Here is an 18,674-nt window from a genome sequence, read left to right as displayed (position 1 = left end):
GGAAAAAAAAGGGGAAGCGGTCCACGGTTTCCTGTCGTTCCGTTGTTTCAGGATACGCGCGCGCGCGCGCGTTACGCGATGTGAGGGCGTCCACCTGCTTTGCTAGTCAGTCGGGCTCGTTAAGCAGAACGTCAACTAATGGAGCGATGCCAATGTCGCCCTAATTGAGTGGCGCTCGGTCCGACGGCGCAACCGGCGACGTGATGGCGAGTATGGCTTAATGAAACTTCGGCGGCGGCGCGCTCGTGCGTGGTCGTCGGCCATCGTGCACGCGAGGTTAGGCCCGGGGTTTTTCCCGAGGTTAATCTGTTCGAAATTAACGCTTCGCCAAAGCCTGGGCGCTCGCGCGCTCGTCTTCGACGGCACCGCGTTCTTCGATGATGACTCGAGCAAGCGTTTGCGGCGCTTCCGAAGCTTCGGAGCTCCGAATGGCGCACGCATCAAAGGCCGCGGACGCTCTCCGACATGCGGGCTCTCGACGCTCTTCGCCGGTTCCTGAATGTAATTGCTCTCCTCGGAGGAAGCGCCGCGACGTCGGTGTTGTCGCAATTCCGAAGGCGCGTACGGCGACGAGGGCTGCGGGAGGCGGGCAATTACGGAGACGCGGTCCTTCTTCTCCCGGGTCTTCCCGCTCTTCCTCTTTGGCTCTGGCGCGGGAATCGGGTAAGCCGGTGAGAGGCGGGAACACAGAAGGAGTTGATGAGATGGAATGGTGGCGGCGGCGCTTTGTGGGTGTCGCGAGGCTCGCCATCTAGCGGTTTGCTTGGCGTCGTCTCTGTGCGATACTGAGTGCTCGTTTTTATGAAATCATAGAAAAAGTAAAAAATAAGGTATCTATACACAAGTTGTAAAAAAAAAAAAAACCTGGCTGGAACAAAGGGGCTTGGTACGAACCTTGGACTAAATGAATGTCGAGGTGCGAATATTAGAATAAAATGATTGAACTCAAGTTTTGAATTTGGCGTGAATATTAAACGGGGCAACCCAATGTGGCCGTCAAGATGATATAAAATCACCCGTGGTTTAATTACCATATTAGTACGCCGCTGGAGACTGGTATCGCGAGACCGGTGCTGCTAGAACATGATTTATGCATATATCGGTATATGTGTGGTCTATATTTGCGTGGTTTATGGCCCAAGAATGAATTGAGTGTCGTAGGGATCTAGGGAACTTCCTGTATGTCGAGTGGACTATAACAGAAGATACCTTGTGCACATTGCTTTAGCTATGCACTGTGTCAGATACAAATCGAGGTGGGTACTGCTCATACGAAAGCTTTGGAGGACGCTTAAGGTTCGCCTTTAAGAGTGCAACGCCGATAGCATTCAAATATCCCTGACTGCTTCTTACGCTTCCCGGCAACTGCAGCCTATGTAACCGTATTGTTTACCGGGAAACGCTGGCGGCGAATTCTATGCTTGGTGTATGCACGTAACTTCAGAGAGGGGCCACCACCCTAGGTTCATGTAAGAGTGGCAGCTGCTGCGAGCGACCATATCGCTGACGTCACTCTGCCAGACTTTTTTGAGTTTTCGCGTAACGGAGTTATGTTTTCTCGCACATTAAAATTAGAAGCCGTCGCTATCATGTCTGTAGGTCGTGTGTAAGTTGTACTTTACGATTTTTCTACGAATTTTACCTTGACAAATTCAATTAGTTCAGTAACTTCGTTGGGCCACATGGAGGGCCTGAGTATGCGTCGTTCGAAATTCTTTTTTTGTGAAACGACGTCCGACACAGGGTTTTCTGCGACATGGGGGCCCTTAACGCTGTCGCGTTAGATGAACTAGAAAACCTGAAGCAACGGTGCCATCAGTCTGAGAGGGGAATATGTTGAATAAATGTGTACATTCAAACCTTTGTATCTGTTCTTTATGTGCAAAGCCAGTAACTTATCAGCACCCCCTCGTATATAGAGAGCTTCGTTGTCATCGATGCACGAGTTGCTTGTATTGGCATACATACGCGAACAGTTTACCACAGAAGCGGTTTTTCTCGAGGTATTCCGCGTACATTCGTCCCGCGGGAATTACGTCATCGCCGGACATGGCGAGACCAGGCCTGCTCACTTCCGGCAGAACGGGTCGCAGTTTCTAATTCGTTTGCTATCTTCCCGGGAAGCCAGTGGTGTAGCAGAGTTTGGATACGGGCATTATTCTGGCAGCCTTCTTGAGAGTGGTCGTCGATATCGAGAGACGGCCTAGCCTATGGTAACATATTTGCCTATACAATCTAGTAATAGAAGGGCGGCTCGCCATTTTGACTGTCTTGGATCGGCGTAGCTTCAGACATTTCGCGCTCTCCGCTTGTAGAAGATCACGCGTTAAAATGATAGAAGCATACGTTGATGTACACCCTTAATGTACACCCTTAATGTACACAAATGCACGAACACGTCGAAACGCTGTGAAATAAACTGCGACAGGAAGGCACACGCCATGCATTCTATGCGTGTCATATATCCCCCCCCCCCCTTTTCCTAAATGCATCTTGAACTCCATGCGAGACTTCATTTAAGTGATGCCTGTCGTCGAGAACGCGACAAAGATGACACCTGTTGAGAACGCGCCGAAGGAAACGCAACGAGCGTCCTGGGTAACTTCACACCAGGCGTCATTTAGATCAAGTCAAGCATGGGTTTCGAGTTAAGATGCATTTCCGAATACGGGGCAGTCAGTCCCATTCCAAAATGCTTGAGGACGCAAACATCGAACGCAAGAATAATCTTGACTCTTCCGGCTCGTCTTTGCTCCAGCGAGCTCGCACCTTGGAACGATTGAAACGCTTATTTGCGTTCACAAGCGCACGAACGTGTCTTAGCGTTTGCATGGATTGACGCGGCTTCAGGCAGCGTGTGCTGACATATATCCTCCCCTTGCTCGTGCGCCAACCCACGGAGGCATCGCATTGATTTTGTAAGCGCATGAGAATGTCTCCAGAGACGCGAGCCACGCGGAGCCCGTTTGGCCGCAAAAACGGCGAAGTCGACATTTTCTTCACGCTCTGCTCGACAGTGGTGCCGGGGCATCGTTATGCCTCGCATTGTTGACGTGAACGTTGAGCACACGCACACGAGCGCTCCTCTTGAGCAAGTGTGTGCGCGGACTGAAAAGAACTAGGCTAGGTAAACTTAGCACCGCTAACGCGCTTCGTAAGTTATAGAGTACTCAAAATGTGATGTCTCGACAGATGCGCGCGCCTGCGTCATGGTCTACCTTACCGGCCCATCCGACCGTTCACCACCCTCTCGCTTCGTCCTTTCCCACTCTACACCGTCGGCTAGCATTCGCACTTGCTTTACGGGGGTGGGGGAGAGTACAATCTGGGCGGTGCCTCACGACGGATGTCGGAGGAACACCTGAGAGACACGCAATAACCTGAGAGACGCAGGGACGGAGCGTCTGCCCCTTCTCCACCGAAATGGCAGCGGCGCGCGCTCAGGCGCCGCGTGATGCAAGCAGTCGCACCATCTGGGTAGCGTCTGTTACGTTTCGCCTACGACGCGCGGTTTAGCCGGCGCGGATGCAACGGACGCCGGGGCTTCGTTCAAAGCGGCAGACATTTTGGCCCGTTCGGCGCCGCCGCTACGCCTCCCCACCAAGCGCGTCCAGGCATGTTCCGATGCCACGTGTTTTCATGTGCGTGTGTGAGTGTATGTGCATATTGGTGCCCACGCTTGTCGAAGCGCGGCAGCCGGGGAGAGGAGCTCCCAACAACTGTGAAGCGAGGGGGTCTGACAGGCGCCGACACGACGTGTGAGCCACCTTCTCCTCCCCATTGTGCCCGAACGGCGCCGGCACGACGGCTGCGCCACCTTATCCCATTGTGCCCGAGCGGCACCGTCACGTGCTCGTCTATAGAGGGGTTCCTTCTTGCCCTCAACTGCGAGAGTATAAAAGCAGCTGCCCCCGGACGCCAAAGGAGGGCTCCGATTTCTTCTGTTGAGTAAAGTGCACTCCCGTCTCTCTACTTCGGTCAACCTGACCGCCAACTCTTTGCGATGTTAGAATAAACAAGTTGTTTTGTTGTTACCAGTCGACTCATGCTTTGCCGGGACCTTCGGATGCTTCCAGTTGTACCCCAGGCCGCCAGGCCAACGCTACCCTTGGGGCTTGCGACCCAGGTGCAACAACGGGCGTCAGCGCCGAGTTCCCAACAACTCGCGCCAGCGGTGCGATTACAACAACTGTCTGCCAGCGGTGAGATCGCGACAACGGAGGCCAGCAGCGAAGATATGCGGTTGACTGTATGCTGAGAAGCTCAACGACGATCCGGGAGCAGTGCAACGAGCCCTGTGTGATGACTGGTTGCCTGAAGCGGAACGACTGCGCGGAATTCTTGGCTGCGAGGTTTGGTGAGTGCGGGACTTTCTTCTTCTGAGTTTTGCCAGGCTTTTGTTAGTGTCAGAAACAGAGCTGGTAATTGTGGTTGTCGTTGCTGCCGGGTTAGTTTGCGGCAAGACAATAATAGGCAGTAGAGAAAGCAGCATTCAGAGCAGCCATGGATTTGAAATCGTTGCGCAAACCGAAATTGTTGGAGCTTGCAAGAGAGTTGGGTCTGGATGTCTCGGACAAACTCAGAAAAGCAGAACTGCTAAAGGCTATTCTTGAGTTAGAGGCTGAGGATGACGAGCTGTCGGAATGCCTTGAGACTATTGAGGAGAGGTCAAAAAGACAGGAGCGCGAACTTAAAGAGCAAAAAGAGAAAGAAGAGCGTGAACGTAAAGAAGAGAAAGAAAAAGAAGAGCGTCAACACGCTTTGGAAATGAAGCGTCTCGAGATAGAGATGGAACGCGCTCGTAATGGAAGTCAGGCACACGGTGCAGGAGAACGAGTATTGCTCAAAATGACTGACCTGATGCGGCCGTTTAAGCTTGGAGAGGACATTGGTTTGTTCCTGGTTAACTTTGAGCGAACGTGCGAGAAGCAGGGGTTCTCTCGGGAAACGTGGCCACAGCGCTTGCTCACTTTGTTACCCGACGAGACGGCCGACGTAGTCGCTCGCTTGGATAGAGAGGAGGCAGAGGATTTCGACAAAGTGAAATCGAGTCTGCTAAAAAAGTACAGGCTGTCAGCGGAGGCGTTCCGTCGGAAGTTTCGGGAAAATGAGAAAGGCAAAAGTGAGTCATATACAGAGTTTGCCTACAGGCTTATGTCAAACATGCAGGAGTGGCTCAAAGAAGAGAAAGCGTTTGGTGACCACGATAAAGTTCTGCAGTGTTTCGGGCTAGAACAGTTTTATAGTCGGTTACCTGAGAACGTGCGGTACTGGGTCTTGGATAGGCCAGACGTTAGTGCGGTGGCTAGAGCCGCTGAGCTAGCCGAGGAGTTTGTGACGCGTCGGGCTCGCGGAGCTAAGGACGGTCAAAAGGGTGAATTTGGCTCAAAGTTTGAGAGGCCGAAGTTCACACCCACGAGAGCAAAGGGGAACACACGTAGTGCGGATGCGAGTGAAAGCAGTCCGACAGAACGTAAGGAGACGGCGGCAGCCGAAGCCGAACGCAGAAAGCGGTTCGAGATGAGGCAAGCGCGCGTGTTGTTACGTTTCACCTACGACGCGCGGTTTAGCCGGCGCGACTGCAACAAAGCGGCAGACATTTTGGCCCGTTCGGCGTCGCCGCTACGCCTCCCCGCCAAGCGCGTCCAGGCATGTTCCTATGCCACGTGTCTTCATGTGCGTGTGTGAGTGTATGTGCCATTGTGCCCGACCGGCGGCGACACGACAGTAGGGGTCACCTTCTCCTCCTTGTGCCCGACCGGCGGCGATACGACAGTAGGGGTCACCTTCTCCTCCTTGTGCCCGACCGGCGGCGATACGACAGTAGGAGTCACCTTCTCCTCCCCATTGTGCCCGACCGGCGGCGATACGACAGTAGGAGTCACCTTCTCCTCCCCATTGTGCCCGACCGGCGGCGATACGACAGTGTGAGTCACCTTCTCCTCCCCATTGTGCCCGACCGGAGGCGACACGACAGTGTGAGCCACCTGCTCCTCCCCATTGTGCCCGACCGGCGGCGACACGACAGTATGCGTCACCTTATCCCATTGTACAGTCACGTGCTCGTCTATAGAGGGGTTCCTTCTTGCCCTCAACTGCGAGAGTATAAAAACAGCTGCCCCCGGACGCCAAAAGGAGGGCTCCGATTTCTTCTGTTGAGTAAAGTGCACTCCCGTCTCTCTACTTCGGTCAACCTGACCGCCAACTCTTTGCGATGTTAGAATAAACAAGTTGTTTTGTTGTTACCAGTCGACTCATGCTTTGCCGGGACCTTCGGATGCTTCCAGTTGTACCCCAGGCCGCCAGGCCAACGCTACCCTTGGGGCTTGCGACCCAGGTGCAACAACGGGCGTCAGCGCCGAGTTCCCAACAGGTCGTACCATCGGTGCGACCACAACAGTGTGTTATACGTGCCAGAAGCCGGGGCACTTTTCAGCGCAGTGTCCGGACAGAAAGCGGTTCGAGATGAGGCAAGCGCGCGTGTGTTATACGTGCCAGAAGCCGGGTCACTTTTCGGCGCAGTGTCCGGAAACAAAACCAAAAGTTGTGTTTTTGTCATTATGCAGCACTGACGAGAACATGAAGCTTCTCGAGCCTTACATGCGAGACCTCCTCGTGAACGGGAAAGAGTGCCGAGTGCTTCGCGATTCCGCAGCTACAATGGATGTAGTTCACCCCTCCTACGTAGAACCCGATATGTTCACAGGCGAGTGCGCATGGATCAAGCAAGCCGTGGAAGCTCATAGCGTGTGTCTGCCCGTAGCAAAAGTGCTTATTGAAGGACCTTTCGGAGCACTTGAAACGGAGGCCGCAGTGTCATCTATGCTGCCCCCTCAGTACCCGTACCTATTTTCGAACAGGTCCGATCACCTCCTGCGCGAGAAGGGGCTTTTGTTTGGTGAGGCTAGCGTTCAGGCCTTAACCAGATCGAAGGTTCGGGAGCTCGCTGCAAAGGCGGTAGTTGCGGGGCCGACGTTGGCGAACAATGAGAAAGGGTCAGAGGCGCAGCAAGCTGATATTCAGAGCACGCCTGAACTGAATAAAATTGAGTCTGTAGCGTTGAAGGCGCCAGATACTGGAGAGGAAATGCCCGATAAGGGAAAGTTAGAAGAGCTATCTGCAGATTTGCTCATCGCGCCTACGTCAGACGGACTTGATAGGTTGCTAAAAGTCAGCCGGTCGGCTTTGATAGCCGAGCAAAAGAAGGATGGCAGCCTAGAAAACGTGCGCTGCAATGTCAAGGAAGGTATCGCCAAGAAAAATGCTCGTTTTGTGGAAAGAGGTGGAGTCCTGTACCGGAAGTATCTAGACCGCAGAGGAGTGGAGTTCGATCAGCTGATCGTGCCTCAATGCTATCGTCAGGATCTGTTGCGCTTGTCGCACGGGGGTTCGTGGTCCGGACACCTAGGAGTTAAGAAAACTAAGGACCGTCTCTTGCAAGAGTACTATTGGCCAGGGTGTTTTCGGGACGCAGACCATTTCGTGAGGACATGTGACACCTGTCAGCGGGTGGGCAAACCAGGGGACAAATCGAGGGCGCCGTTGAGATTGGTACCTATCATTACGGAGCCTTTTAGACGGCTCGTTATTGATACAGTGGGACCTCTGCCGGTAACAGCCACGGGGTACAGACACATTTTGACTGTGATCTGCCCAGCGACAAAGTTCCCTGAAGCAGTGCCGCTTAAAGAACTCAGCTCAGTTGAGATAGTCAATGCACTACTGTCCATATTTGCGCGAGTTGGTTTTGCTGCGGAAATCCAATCAGATCAGGGCACAGTGTTTACTAGCGCTTTGACGACAACTTTTCTCGAAAGGTGTGGGGTAAAGCTGTTACACAGCTCAGTGTACCACCCACAGTCGAATTCCGTTGAGAAGCTCCACTCCGTCATGAAGCGCGTGTTGAGAGCCTTGTGTTTTGAACATCAAACTGACTGGGAGCTGTGTCTGCCTGGGGTGATGTTTGCATTACGGACCGCGCCGCATGCAGCTACGGGGTTTTCGCCAGCTGAGCTGGTGTACGGTCGCTCGCTTCGGTCTCCGCTTCGCATGCTTCGAGAATCGTGGGAAGGCAGGGGCGACGACCCAGTCGTGGTGGAGTACGTGCTTAAGCTCCTCGAACGCTTAAGAAGGGCACAGGAGTTGTCAGGTGAAGCAATGGCAAAGGCCCAGCAGAGGGCCAAGGTTTATTATGATCGGACAGCCAGGGCCCGTCGTTTTGAGGTGGGCGATGAGGTCATGATATTGCGCACATCGCTAAACAACAAACTAGACGTGCAGTGGGAGGGCCCAGCACGAATTGTTCAGAAACTGTCGGACGTTAACTACGTGGTGAGTCTGCCAGGAAAGCGGAAAGCACAGCAAGTTTACCACTGTAATCTGCTCAAACCTTATAGACAAAGGGGAGCAGTGGTGTGCATGATGGTAAACGTTCCTGAAGAGCTTCCGGTCGAGCTTCCGGGACTAGGCTCAGTGACGAACAGGGAAGACACCGGTCAAGTCATTAGTGACCTTATCAGTAAAGCACCGCTGTCGCCTGAGCAGAAAACCGAACTACACCAGCTCTTACAAGAGTTTCAAGGTCTGTTCTCTGAGAGGCCTGGTAGGACTTCTGTCCTTACTCATGACATAGAACTTACCTCCCCAGAGCCAGTACGATCCAAGGCGTATCGGGTGTCACCCCGCCAGAACGATATTATGGAGGCTGAGGTAAAGAAAATGCTACAGCTCGGTGTTATTGAGGCAGGTGAGAGTGATTATACCTCCCCTTTGATTTTAGTTGAGGTACCGGGCAAGGAACCTCGTCCTTGCGTCGACTACCGCAGGCTTAATTCCATCACTAAGGATCAAATTTATCCGATCCCTAACATCGAGGAGCGCCTTGAGAAAGTTAGTAGCGCTCAGTTTATTTCCACCCTAGATCTTGTCAGGGGTTATTGGCAGGTTCCACTTACAGAAGAGGCTAGTAGGTATGCGGCGTTCATTTCACCAATGGGAACATTCCGTCCGAAAGTGTTGAGTTTTGGTTTGAAGAACGCGCCATACTGTTTTTCAAGCCTCATGGATAAAGCGTTGCGGGGACAGCAAGAATTCGCTTTACCGTATCTAGACGACGTAGCGATATTCTCCGCATCCTGGTCTGAGCATATGGCACACTTGCGGGCAGTGCTAACCCGCCTGCGCGAAGCGGGCTTGACAGTCAAGGCTCCCAAGTACCAGTTAGCACAGGCCGAGGTTGTCTACCTCGGTCACGTGATTGGTCAGGGTCGTCGCCGCCCCTCTGAAATAAAGGTGGCCGCTGTGCGAGACTTCCCGCAACCGCGCACGAAGACCGATATTCGGTCGTTCTTAGGTGTCGCCGGCTACTATCAGAGGTACATCCCCAGGTACTCTGATATCGCGGCTCCCCTGACGGATGCTCTAAGAAAAACAGAGCCCCAAACAGTCGTCTGGGACGAGACAAAGGAAAGAGCTTTTAGCGCCCTAAAGAGTGCCCTAACAAGCCAGCCTGTGCTACGATCGCCAGACTATACAAAAGGGTTCGTTGTTCAGTGCGATGCTAGTGAGCGAGGCATGGGCGTTGTACTGTGCAACGGGAAAATGGAGAAGTAGAACACCCCGTCCTGTATGCTAGTCGTAAGCTGACCAGTCGTGAGCAGGCGTATAGCGCCACCGAGAAAGAGTGTGCGTGTCTCGTGTGGGCCGTTCAGAAATTGTCATGCTATCTAGCCGGCTCGAGGTTTATCATTGAGACGGATCACTGCCCTCTCCAATGGCTGCAGACCATCTCTCCCAAAAATGGCCGCCTCCTGCGCTGGAGCCTCGCTTTGCAACAATATTCCTTTGAGGTGCGTTACAAAAAGGGGAGTCTCAACGGTAACGCCGATGGCTTAAGTCGAAGCCCCTAACGTAGGAATCAGCCTCAAAATTGTTTGTTACTGATGTTTTTCTTCCTGAGGCAGGATTTTTAACATATTGCTTTTGTTTAGTGTTTCAAAGTGATGACATGCTTTCTAGTGCAATTTTCCAATTTGTGGACGCGTTCTGAGTGCTGCTAGACTACTGTAAGGAACTAGGCAGTGGTATAGAAGGGGAAAGAGCCTGGCAGGGCTTGGTGAGGGTTGTGCCGTGCTTGCTGACTAAGCGGTTGAGTTTCAGCGTAGTTCTAACGCTTGCCGGGAACGAGAACAAAAATGTGAACTCTCCCGAAGTCACTTTGCAGTGTCCCGTGCGAACCTGAACGAGAGAACGAGGCCTTCTCTGTGCGCTGCGCTCAAGAAACGTCGAGGGACGCCCGACTTCGGTTATGAGCATCATCGAGCGACATCCCTCCGGACAGCGGATGCAGTCCCCTGACCATCGGGATCTCCTTCTCCCGGCGGGGCGGTCTGTTACGTTTCGCCTACGACGCGCGGTTTAGCCGGCGCGGATGCAACGGACGCCGGGGCTTCGTTCAAAGCGGCAGACATTTTGGCCCGTTCGGCGCCGCCGCTACGCCTCCCCACCAAGCGCGTCCAGGCATGTTCCGATGCCACGTGTTTTCATGTGCGTGTGTGAGTGTATGTGCATATTGGTGCCCACGCTTGTCGAAGCGCGGCAGCCGGGGAGAGGAGCTCCCAACAACTGTGAAGCGAGGGGGTCTGACAGGCGCCGACACGACGTGTGAGCCACCTTCTCCTCCCCATTGTGCCCGAACGGCGCCGGCACGACGGCTGCGCCACCTTATCCCATTGTGCCCGAGCGGCACCGTCACGTGCTCGTCTATAGAGGGGTTCCTTCTTGCCCTCAACTGCGAGAGTATAAAAGCAGCTGCCCCCGGACGCCAAAGGAGGGCTCCGATTTCTTCTGTTGAGTAAAGTGCACTCCCGTCTCTCTACTTCGGTCAACCTGACCGCCAACTCTTTGCGATGTTAGAATAAACAAGTTGTTTTGTTGTTACCAGTCGACTCATGCTTTGCCGGGACCTTCGGATGCTTCCAGTTGTACCCCAGGCCGCCAGGCCAACGCTACCCTTGGGGCTTGCGACCCAGGTGCAACAACGGGCGTCAGCGCCGAGTTCCCAACAACTCGCGCCAGCGGTGCGATTACAACACATCGCATCGCGGAAGCTCACTGAACTAAGCTGCACCAATAAAGTGCGTCGGCGCCACCGCAAACGTTTTCGGTATTTAGCTTTTTTTTGTTAGAAACGCACATAAAGGAACTTCATACCACAGTGTGCTAACTCCATCTGTCGGCCCCCTTATTGCTTTTGGATATAAAATCTTATAAAAAAGACCGTGACTGATAGTGGGATCGAACCTCTGTTCTCCAGCCCAGCAGCCCACTGCTCTAATCATTAGACCACGATCGTACGCACGCTTCTGTTGAGCCTAAGCTGCCCTTTGAAGCTTCTGGCGCGTGCGTCCGAGGCCGATTTTTCGACTCCTTTCTTAGCAACAGCTAGCGCTTTGAAAAGCTGAGTTAGACTGCACTGTTTACGGGATCGGCCCATAATTTTCATCAGACCGATACCTACGAAGTGGGTGACGTCCGCCTCTAATCCTGCTGCATTAAACCATTGCGGACGGATTTCTGATCCAAACTAGGCTACCATAGATGCTGGGGCCCCTGAGTGTCACGCGAAAATTGTGGATAGTCTCAGATATACGTTTGCATGTGCAACGACAATGAATGGCGTATTACCAACGCAAACAGAATACATTGCGGGAGTGTGGACACAAGGCAAGCAAATATTTTTTTAAGGAAATGAAGTGTATGGGGATGAGTTGTTCATTGAACATGGGCAAGACGCTGCGCTTTAACGATTCATGAAATATTTACCCTCGCATCCGCGCAGATCGCAGACCACGCAGCCTCCAATCGTCGGTACGCGGCATGGCGGTGACGGCTATAATGCGCCTCGAGGGTCCAGATAATTGCTATCGCAGTAAAACACTTCGCGGTGACACGTGCTTCTCATGAAGCTCCTCGATTAAAAGAAAGTTTATTGAACAAATACGCGGAGTCAGAACACGAGCGCTACATGTGCATATGTACCACGTTTTGTTCCAACTTGTGTCGGTATAACTTAGCTATTACTTGAGAAAGGCATGTTTATTGATGTACTAATAGTGATAACAGCACAATAACAGCGTGACTTGGCAGATAGCGTGCGCTAATACTGACACGTAAAACAAACAATTGTTCTGCCCGTTTGCACACCATCACTGAGGACCAAAGGTTTGGGTCACAACAAACTGCGGTCACCTTCTTTAGCTTTATTAATCGCAACGGTTACGCATGACCACCTAGTCCAAATGTTCCTTCTCCTTGACCCGGTCAGGTGCTCTGCTAAGCTACTTAAACTAGGTTTATTTTGTTTCCTCAAAAGCGCGAAACATGCCCCATATAGTCGAAATGTGGTCTTTGCTCATCCAAAGAAATTATCTATAAAACAGTAGCCTCCCGCAGAGCTCACAAAACAAGACTTCGTGCTTATAGATGCGTAGAAATCTAAGCATTATATGGCGTTTGTGGAACAGCGTATTGTTTTCCACGGAAGCAGCCCAGTAAACTTAGTGGTTAAGAAAGAAAAAAAAGCAAATCACATTAGTGCACCAATACAGCAGCCCACAAACTCTCGTTTTAACCAACAACGATTTTTTAAAGTTGTAAAGTTTCCAATACATTATGCATACACAAGCTTGGGGCACGTTGAGTGCTTCATTTATTTGAAAACATAGAACGGAGACGTCTCGTGCACTAAAGGCAAAAGGAAACGCTTGTTTCCTCTGCAAAGATGCGAGACCTGATTTTTCTTGGAGCCGCACGATCACTTCTGCAACGGCTTTTCCGAACCGTCCGTGATAGTAGTTTGCGATGCTTGAAGAGCATGCGAGCGATTTGTATATAGGAAAAGCACTAGTTAGAAATAAGGCGAAATGATATGCATGACCAAGAAGATGACATGTGAACTTGTGACGTATAATCGCAAGACGGACGGTATCTAATAATCTTCTTTCGGGTGAAACGAGAGAGAAAGAACGTCGCATTTCGTTACTTGCACTTGCATTTTAGGCGGCTCGATGTGTGTTAAGATCAATGCTTGCATGACTTCGTCGACTATAGATGCTAGGAGCATCGCAGTGGCCTATGCATATTTACGGTCGAGGTGGTGAGAGGTAGGCAGTCACAACACACTAAAATTAACAGCAGTAGAGAAGATAGCTTTGCCCTCAAAAATTCCTGACCGAACTGGGTGCAATTATTATTTAATCTTCCTGGGTGCGAAGGAACTACAACGACTCCTGCATTGAAACATATGCGCGTATAACGCCGCAAAAAGAAGGGAAAAAAGAGAGAGAAAAACGCGAAAAACAAACAAACAAACAAATGAACGAACGAACGAACAGCACATAGTATACGAAGCCTGAATTCAGCTGATCAGTAATTCAAACTTCAAATGGTCGGGCATCTCTTTAGCGCTACTTAACTATTTTACACTCCTGGAATGCGTACCAATTAGCTCAACTGTCCTCTCTCGAGTTGAATCCTGGAGTATATCACAAGAAATATACTTTCTGCATCAACGCTGATAGCGGCGACTCTGTGCGTTTCCCTCTGAAAGCTATGCCACGACCGTTTGTACTAAAGTTATGATAACGGATATAACTCCGAGTGAGATGCGCATGCGTAAAGTACGGAGAGAAAAAGAAAGAGTCTATTATTACTCCTAGCGCCTGCTTTGTTCCTACAAAACCAGCCTGGTTCTTGCCGTGGCCCCACCTTGCGCCCTGCACACTTTAGCCCTGCTTCTTCTCATGCAGACGGCAGCGTTCAACGCCTGCGGGTAGATTCAAGCACTAGCACTCGGCACAGACAATCGCCACATCGATGACTTCAGGGCTGGGCTGTCTTCATACCTTGTGCGTAACGCAACGAAAGCAGACGTAGTTCTTCACGCAGTCTGCGCCCGCATAGTTTCGGTCCCGTTTGCAAGCAGAGGTGCGAAAATAGTTTTTGAGTTATGCTAACTGTAAGGTGCGCACGTGTATTAGTATTATACGAAGTAGTTATCTAGGGGCGTCGAGTTGTTTCGCGTACTTGTAGCTTTTATTGTTTACGTTTCTTTCTTTCTTCATTTCGAGGTGGTCTGCCTTATGACATTGCACCTCGGAAAATAAAGGAGAAACGATACATTTCTACAAATTACTCTAACACCGCACTGTGCACGAAGTCAAAGTAATGCCTTATAATGACAGTAATCTTGAATCCACTTGTAGAAAGTCAGTGTGCCCATCACCGCTTACTGTGACACTTTGATTGCCGGTGCGCAACTTCGGCATTCTTAACCCGCCGCCCCGCTTACCCACGGCGTCTCGGGAGGTCAGCTCGTCCTTTGGCAACAACCTCCAACATCACTATAGCGCATTCCCGGCATTTTATTTTATTTTTGTCCCGAGGGATTTTGTTTCTCGAGCATGGCGAGGGATTGGAAACCAGGTGATTGCTATCGTGGGGCGCAAGTACCACAGTTGCGCCACGTCGTTCCCCGGAGAAATCTGTCATCCCGCAGATTGCGAGTGACGAAACTAAAGCGACTGTGCGCACTGTCGTGAAAGTGCAAGACGCGCGCTGTCCCGCTCAGCGGAATGTGGCAGGTTGCGCAGGTTTGAGACGCCGCGAGGCGACCCGTGTTCGACGCTCTCGGGGCGCAGCGTATGGATGGCATCGATGACTGGCTGTCGACCGCTTCTCATTTGCTCTGCTGCGTGCGCTTCAGTGTCTTACTTTATTTGCTGACGAGGTGCTAGAGACGGTTGAGATAGCGTATAATTTGATTGCGTCTAACTGAAAAAAAAGGGAAAGGCTAAAAAAAAGAAATTAAACGCGGTGCCAACTGTGCAATGGTACTGCAGTATATACGAGGTGCATACTTTCTTATTATGAATTTATTATGAATGTATTATGAATTTATGAATTGCAGCTGACGAGATTGAAAGACGTATCCACCTGTAACGAATTTTGTAGATGGAACGAGTTTAGAGATAAGCTCCATCAAATCTGCGGGAAGAATGCGCTGTTCTTCCGCTTACGTTAAAAACAAAAGAAAAAAGAACCCAACACATCGTTTCACGCATTGAAGCACAAAATTAACTGAACCGTCCATATCTTCTTCGTCGCCCAATTTGAGATTACTTATCTCGAAACTGGTGTCATCATGGGAATTGGTTCCAAGTGGATGCGCCTTGCAAACTTACCGGGTGCAATTTATAAATTGCAATATGTACCCTAAAGCGATGCATAAAAAAAGCCATTTGCAAATTTTTGATGAATAGCTGATCATGCAATTCTACTTCACACGCAAGGAATGTCCGTCTCTGCTTAATGCTGTTTAAGAACTAGAATTGTGCTGTCTGCCGCAGGTGTTTTTTTTTTGTGCTCTATATAATATGTATCAATTCCGTAAAGATATTCCGTATATGCAAATCCCGAATCGGTGAAAAGAATGTGCATTTTCGAACGACGCATGTCATGTAGCGAACTTTAACTCCCTTCCGCCTTTGTAGGGTAGCAAACGTTTTTCACTCTCTCAGGCCCTCCGCGTGCGTGCACGCGCTCAACGCTGTCTTTCCCCCTCCCTCTCTCTACCTCATCTTTATATTCCCTTTTTCCCGCCCCCAGAGTAGCTCAGCCAACCAGACGCGTTTCTGGTTAACATCCCTGCCCTTTCTCTTTCTTTCCTCCTCCGCCTCTTGTAGGGTAGCAAACCGGACGCGCGTCTTGTTGACCCCCCTTCGTTTCTGTTCTCTCCCTCCCTCTCTCTTTCTCCTAACGCGTTGACTCAGTGGCTATGGCGTTCTGCAGCCGAGCACGAGGTCGCGGGTTCGACTCCCCGGTCTCGGCGACTGCATTTCACTGAGGAGGAACTGCAAGAAGCGCCCGTGTGCTTAGGCTTAGGTGCAACGTTAAAGAAGCCCAGGTGGCCAAAATTAACCCGGTGTCCCTCGCTATACGGCCTGCCTCTCAGTCGGCCCGCGGTTTCGGCACGCAGTGCCCAAGAATTTGATCGCGTCCTAATTCGGTCGCTTCAACGAGGGAGGAAGTGCCGTCGCTCTTCTCACCGTGGACCCTGAGCGGCGCCGTGTAGTTGACCGTGGCCGCCGCGTTGGAGGCCACGCACGTGTAGCTGCCGTCGTGGCTCGGGCTCAGGCTGTCGATGGCCAGCGCCACCGAGAAAGGGTCGAGCACGCGCACCTCCTGGCCGGGGCCGGACTTGACGGGCTGCCCGTCGCGTAGCCACGTGATGCGCACGGGCGGGTCGCCACGGGCGATGTTGCAGTAGACGCGAGTGCGCATGCCCTCGTGCAGGTTCTCGTCGAAGGCGAAGCGCTCGATCAGCGGGGGCACTGGGTGGTGCAGGCAGGGGGGATAGGGAGAGAGAGAGAGAGGCAAGGTCATTAATTGAGCGAGCTGGTGTTGGTACGTCTCGTAAAAAAAAAAATGACAAGGCACAGCTTGCGAACCGCGCCACAATAAGTTCGGGTAAAAACGAACGTGATGCTTACTTCAATCCTTCTACGTAGAAGTACACACGTTAGGCGCCACAGGCGTCATCGCACCGGCGTAACGTGACGCTTGCGGTTAAGAGGACGGGCCATGTGCGCCGCCATGCCCATGATTGGGACAGACTATCGCTTTCAGGGCTATATCTACTATATGTTGACAAACAAGTGGAGGACGCTTAAGCTTCGCCTTTAAGAGTGGAGCGCGATAGCATTCAAAGATCCCTGGCTGCTTCTCACGCTTCCCGGCAACTGCTGCTTATGTAACCGTAATGTTTACGGGGAAACGATGGCGGCGAACGCTATGCACGAAGGCGAGCTTTTTGGAAGAAGCGCGCCTTCTCGCGTGGGCCGATCTAGGAAGTAGTGCAGAGCTGCGCAAAGAAAAAAAAAAAAGACAGAATTTTTATGTTTTTGTTATTGTTTCGCACTTTTAATATTTCAGTTTCAGAAGATTTAACACAAAAGGCATGCGCTGTCCGCGTGCTGTTTCGTGACATTAGCTTTCGGGCTGACATTCTCGAAATTCCGAGGAATAACTTGGTCAAGAAAGTACGGCAAGGTAGGAGCAACATTAGTGATAGAATGGTGTGGCAATATAACCCGCATACACCGCATGCCCTATAGCGAGGCATGACACATACATGTACCTAGATATGTACGGGAATTTTCGCTCACGCGCACGCCGGCGCCGCACGCCGACAACGGATTTTCTGCGACGCGGAGCCCTTAACGCTGTCGCGTTAATACCCAAGAAAGCGGATGGCTGGATTACCGCCTCTGTTGTAGCTTAGTTGATAAAGCACAGCACTCATAATGCGGAAGATATCGGCTTGGCTTCCGCCTGCGGCAAGTCGTCTTTTCGTTCATTTTCATTTATCTTTTCATTACAATTTTCAACATCTTCAGGCTTTAGCTCGGACGCTTCCACCTAAATACATAGGAGTGGAAAAATAGTTTTTCTCGGCAACCGCTGCACCGAATTTGTCGAGCTTAGTTGCACTCGAAAAAGTTAAAATCTAGTGACTCTGTGTAGCGAATTGTTAATTTAGGCTGCAAATATGTTTATAAAGATTGTTAAAAATCGAAAAGTTTCAGAAAACGAGACTATGAACGAGACATTTCTGTGAATTGCATCTAATAGTAAATCTAAAGCGGACAACAAAATCTAGCCAAATATATGGCTCTCAAATAGACCACTAATATGGGAGAGGGCTTTTGCAAACCCGTTGCAAAAAATGTAACAAACTAATGTAAGGTGTCAATTGATAAATTAAGTTTGTCAGCTTTGGATGCTCTAATGAATGGAATTTACAAAACTGCAATAACTTTTCTAAGTGTAGAGCTACGAATGGTGTAAACTTCGCGCTCCCATTTTTTTTTCAGGCTTACCAATTTTTGAAAGCTACTTTTAAGAAATTTGAGCCCTAACTGATATATCCGCTTCCAACAGTCACTATAATTTAGAAATCTCTCTGAAATTCAACAAATTTCGTTAAAATTGGCCCAGTGCTTATCTCAGAAAAGCTTTTCCGCGTTTTACATGTATTTTAGTAGGCGGCATCGTAGTTGGGCCCGAGCTAAAGCTTCCTCTTAAAATCGTAGTTAATATTTCCCATTATTTCTTTGGCTTCACTGTATGTTGGATTTATGCGATTGTGACTAATGAAAATCCGGACCATGGATTCCCTTCTTTTCATATGAGGCAGTAGCCTCATACAATGCCAAAAGACAGTAATACTTCACCTGTTTTTTACAGAGAGAAACCAGAAGAGTAGTACTCAAATATACAAGCGGCATTCTGGCGAAATGCACTTCTGTGGACCGCTTTTGGGTGACGTGCACAGTCGGCAACAAAAGCTTACGGGACACGGGTATTCACTGCAAATGTGAGTTTCGGTCGATGGCCAGAGCCACCGAGAAGGGGTCGAGTCGAGTAAACAGGCTTTTCTGTCGGAGCTGGCCTTGATGGGCTTCTATGGCGCGCTCACGTCCTGCGGACATGGTGCTCATAATTTAACCATTTACTTCCCGCATTAGTTTTGAAGAAAAAAAAAAGAAACACACTCAATATATGTATACATGATAATAATCATCATCATCATGGTTACGCCCACTGCAGGGCAA

The 18,674-nt window shown here is 50.7% G+C and overlaps 1 protein-coding gene across 1 annotated transcript in view; it reads right to left on the bottom strand.

Annotated features, from left to right (window-relative positions):
• Positions 1–18,674, bottom strand: part of LOC142583637 (cell adhesion molecule Dscam1-like) — a 215,639-nt gene that overhangs the window by 97,387 nt on the left and 99,578 nt on the right. Inside the window, exon 12 of the mRNA XM_075694130.1 lies at positions 16,107–16,391. Within this exon, the coding sequence (XP_075550245.1) occupies positions 16,107–16,391 (285 nt within the window). The remainder of the gene's footprint in view (positions 1–16,106; positions 16,392–18,674) is intronic.

The sequence above is a fragment of the Dermacentor variabilis genome, chromosome 5 (genome assembly GCF_050947875.1).
Source record: "Dermacentor variabilis isolate Ectoservices chromosome 5, ASM5094787v1, whole genome shotgun sequence".
NCBI lineage: Eukaryota > Metazoa > Arthropoda > Arachnida > Ixodida > Ixodidae > Dermacentor > Dermacentor variabilis.
This window is presented reverse-complemented; position numbering and strand designations above follow the sequence as displayed.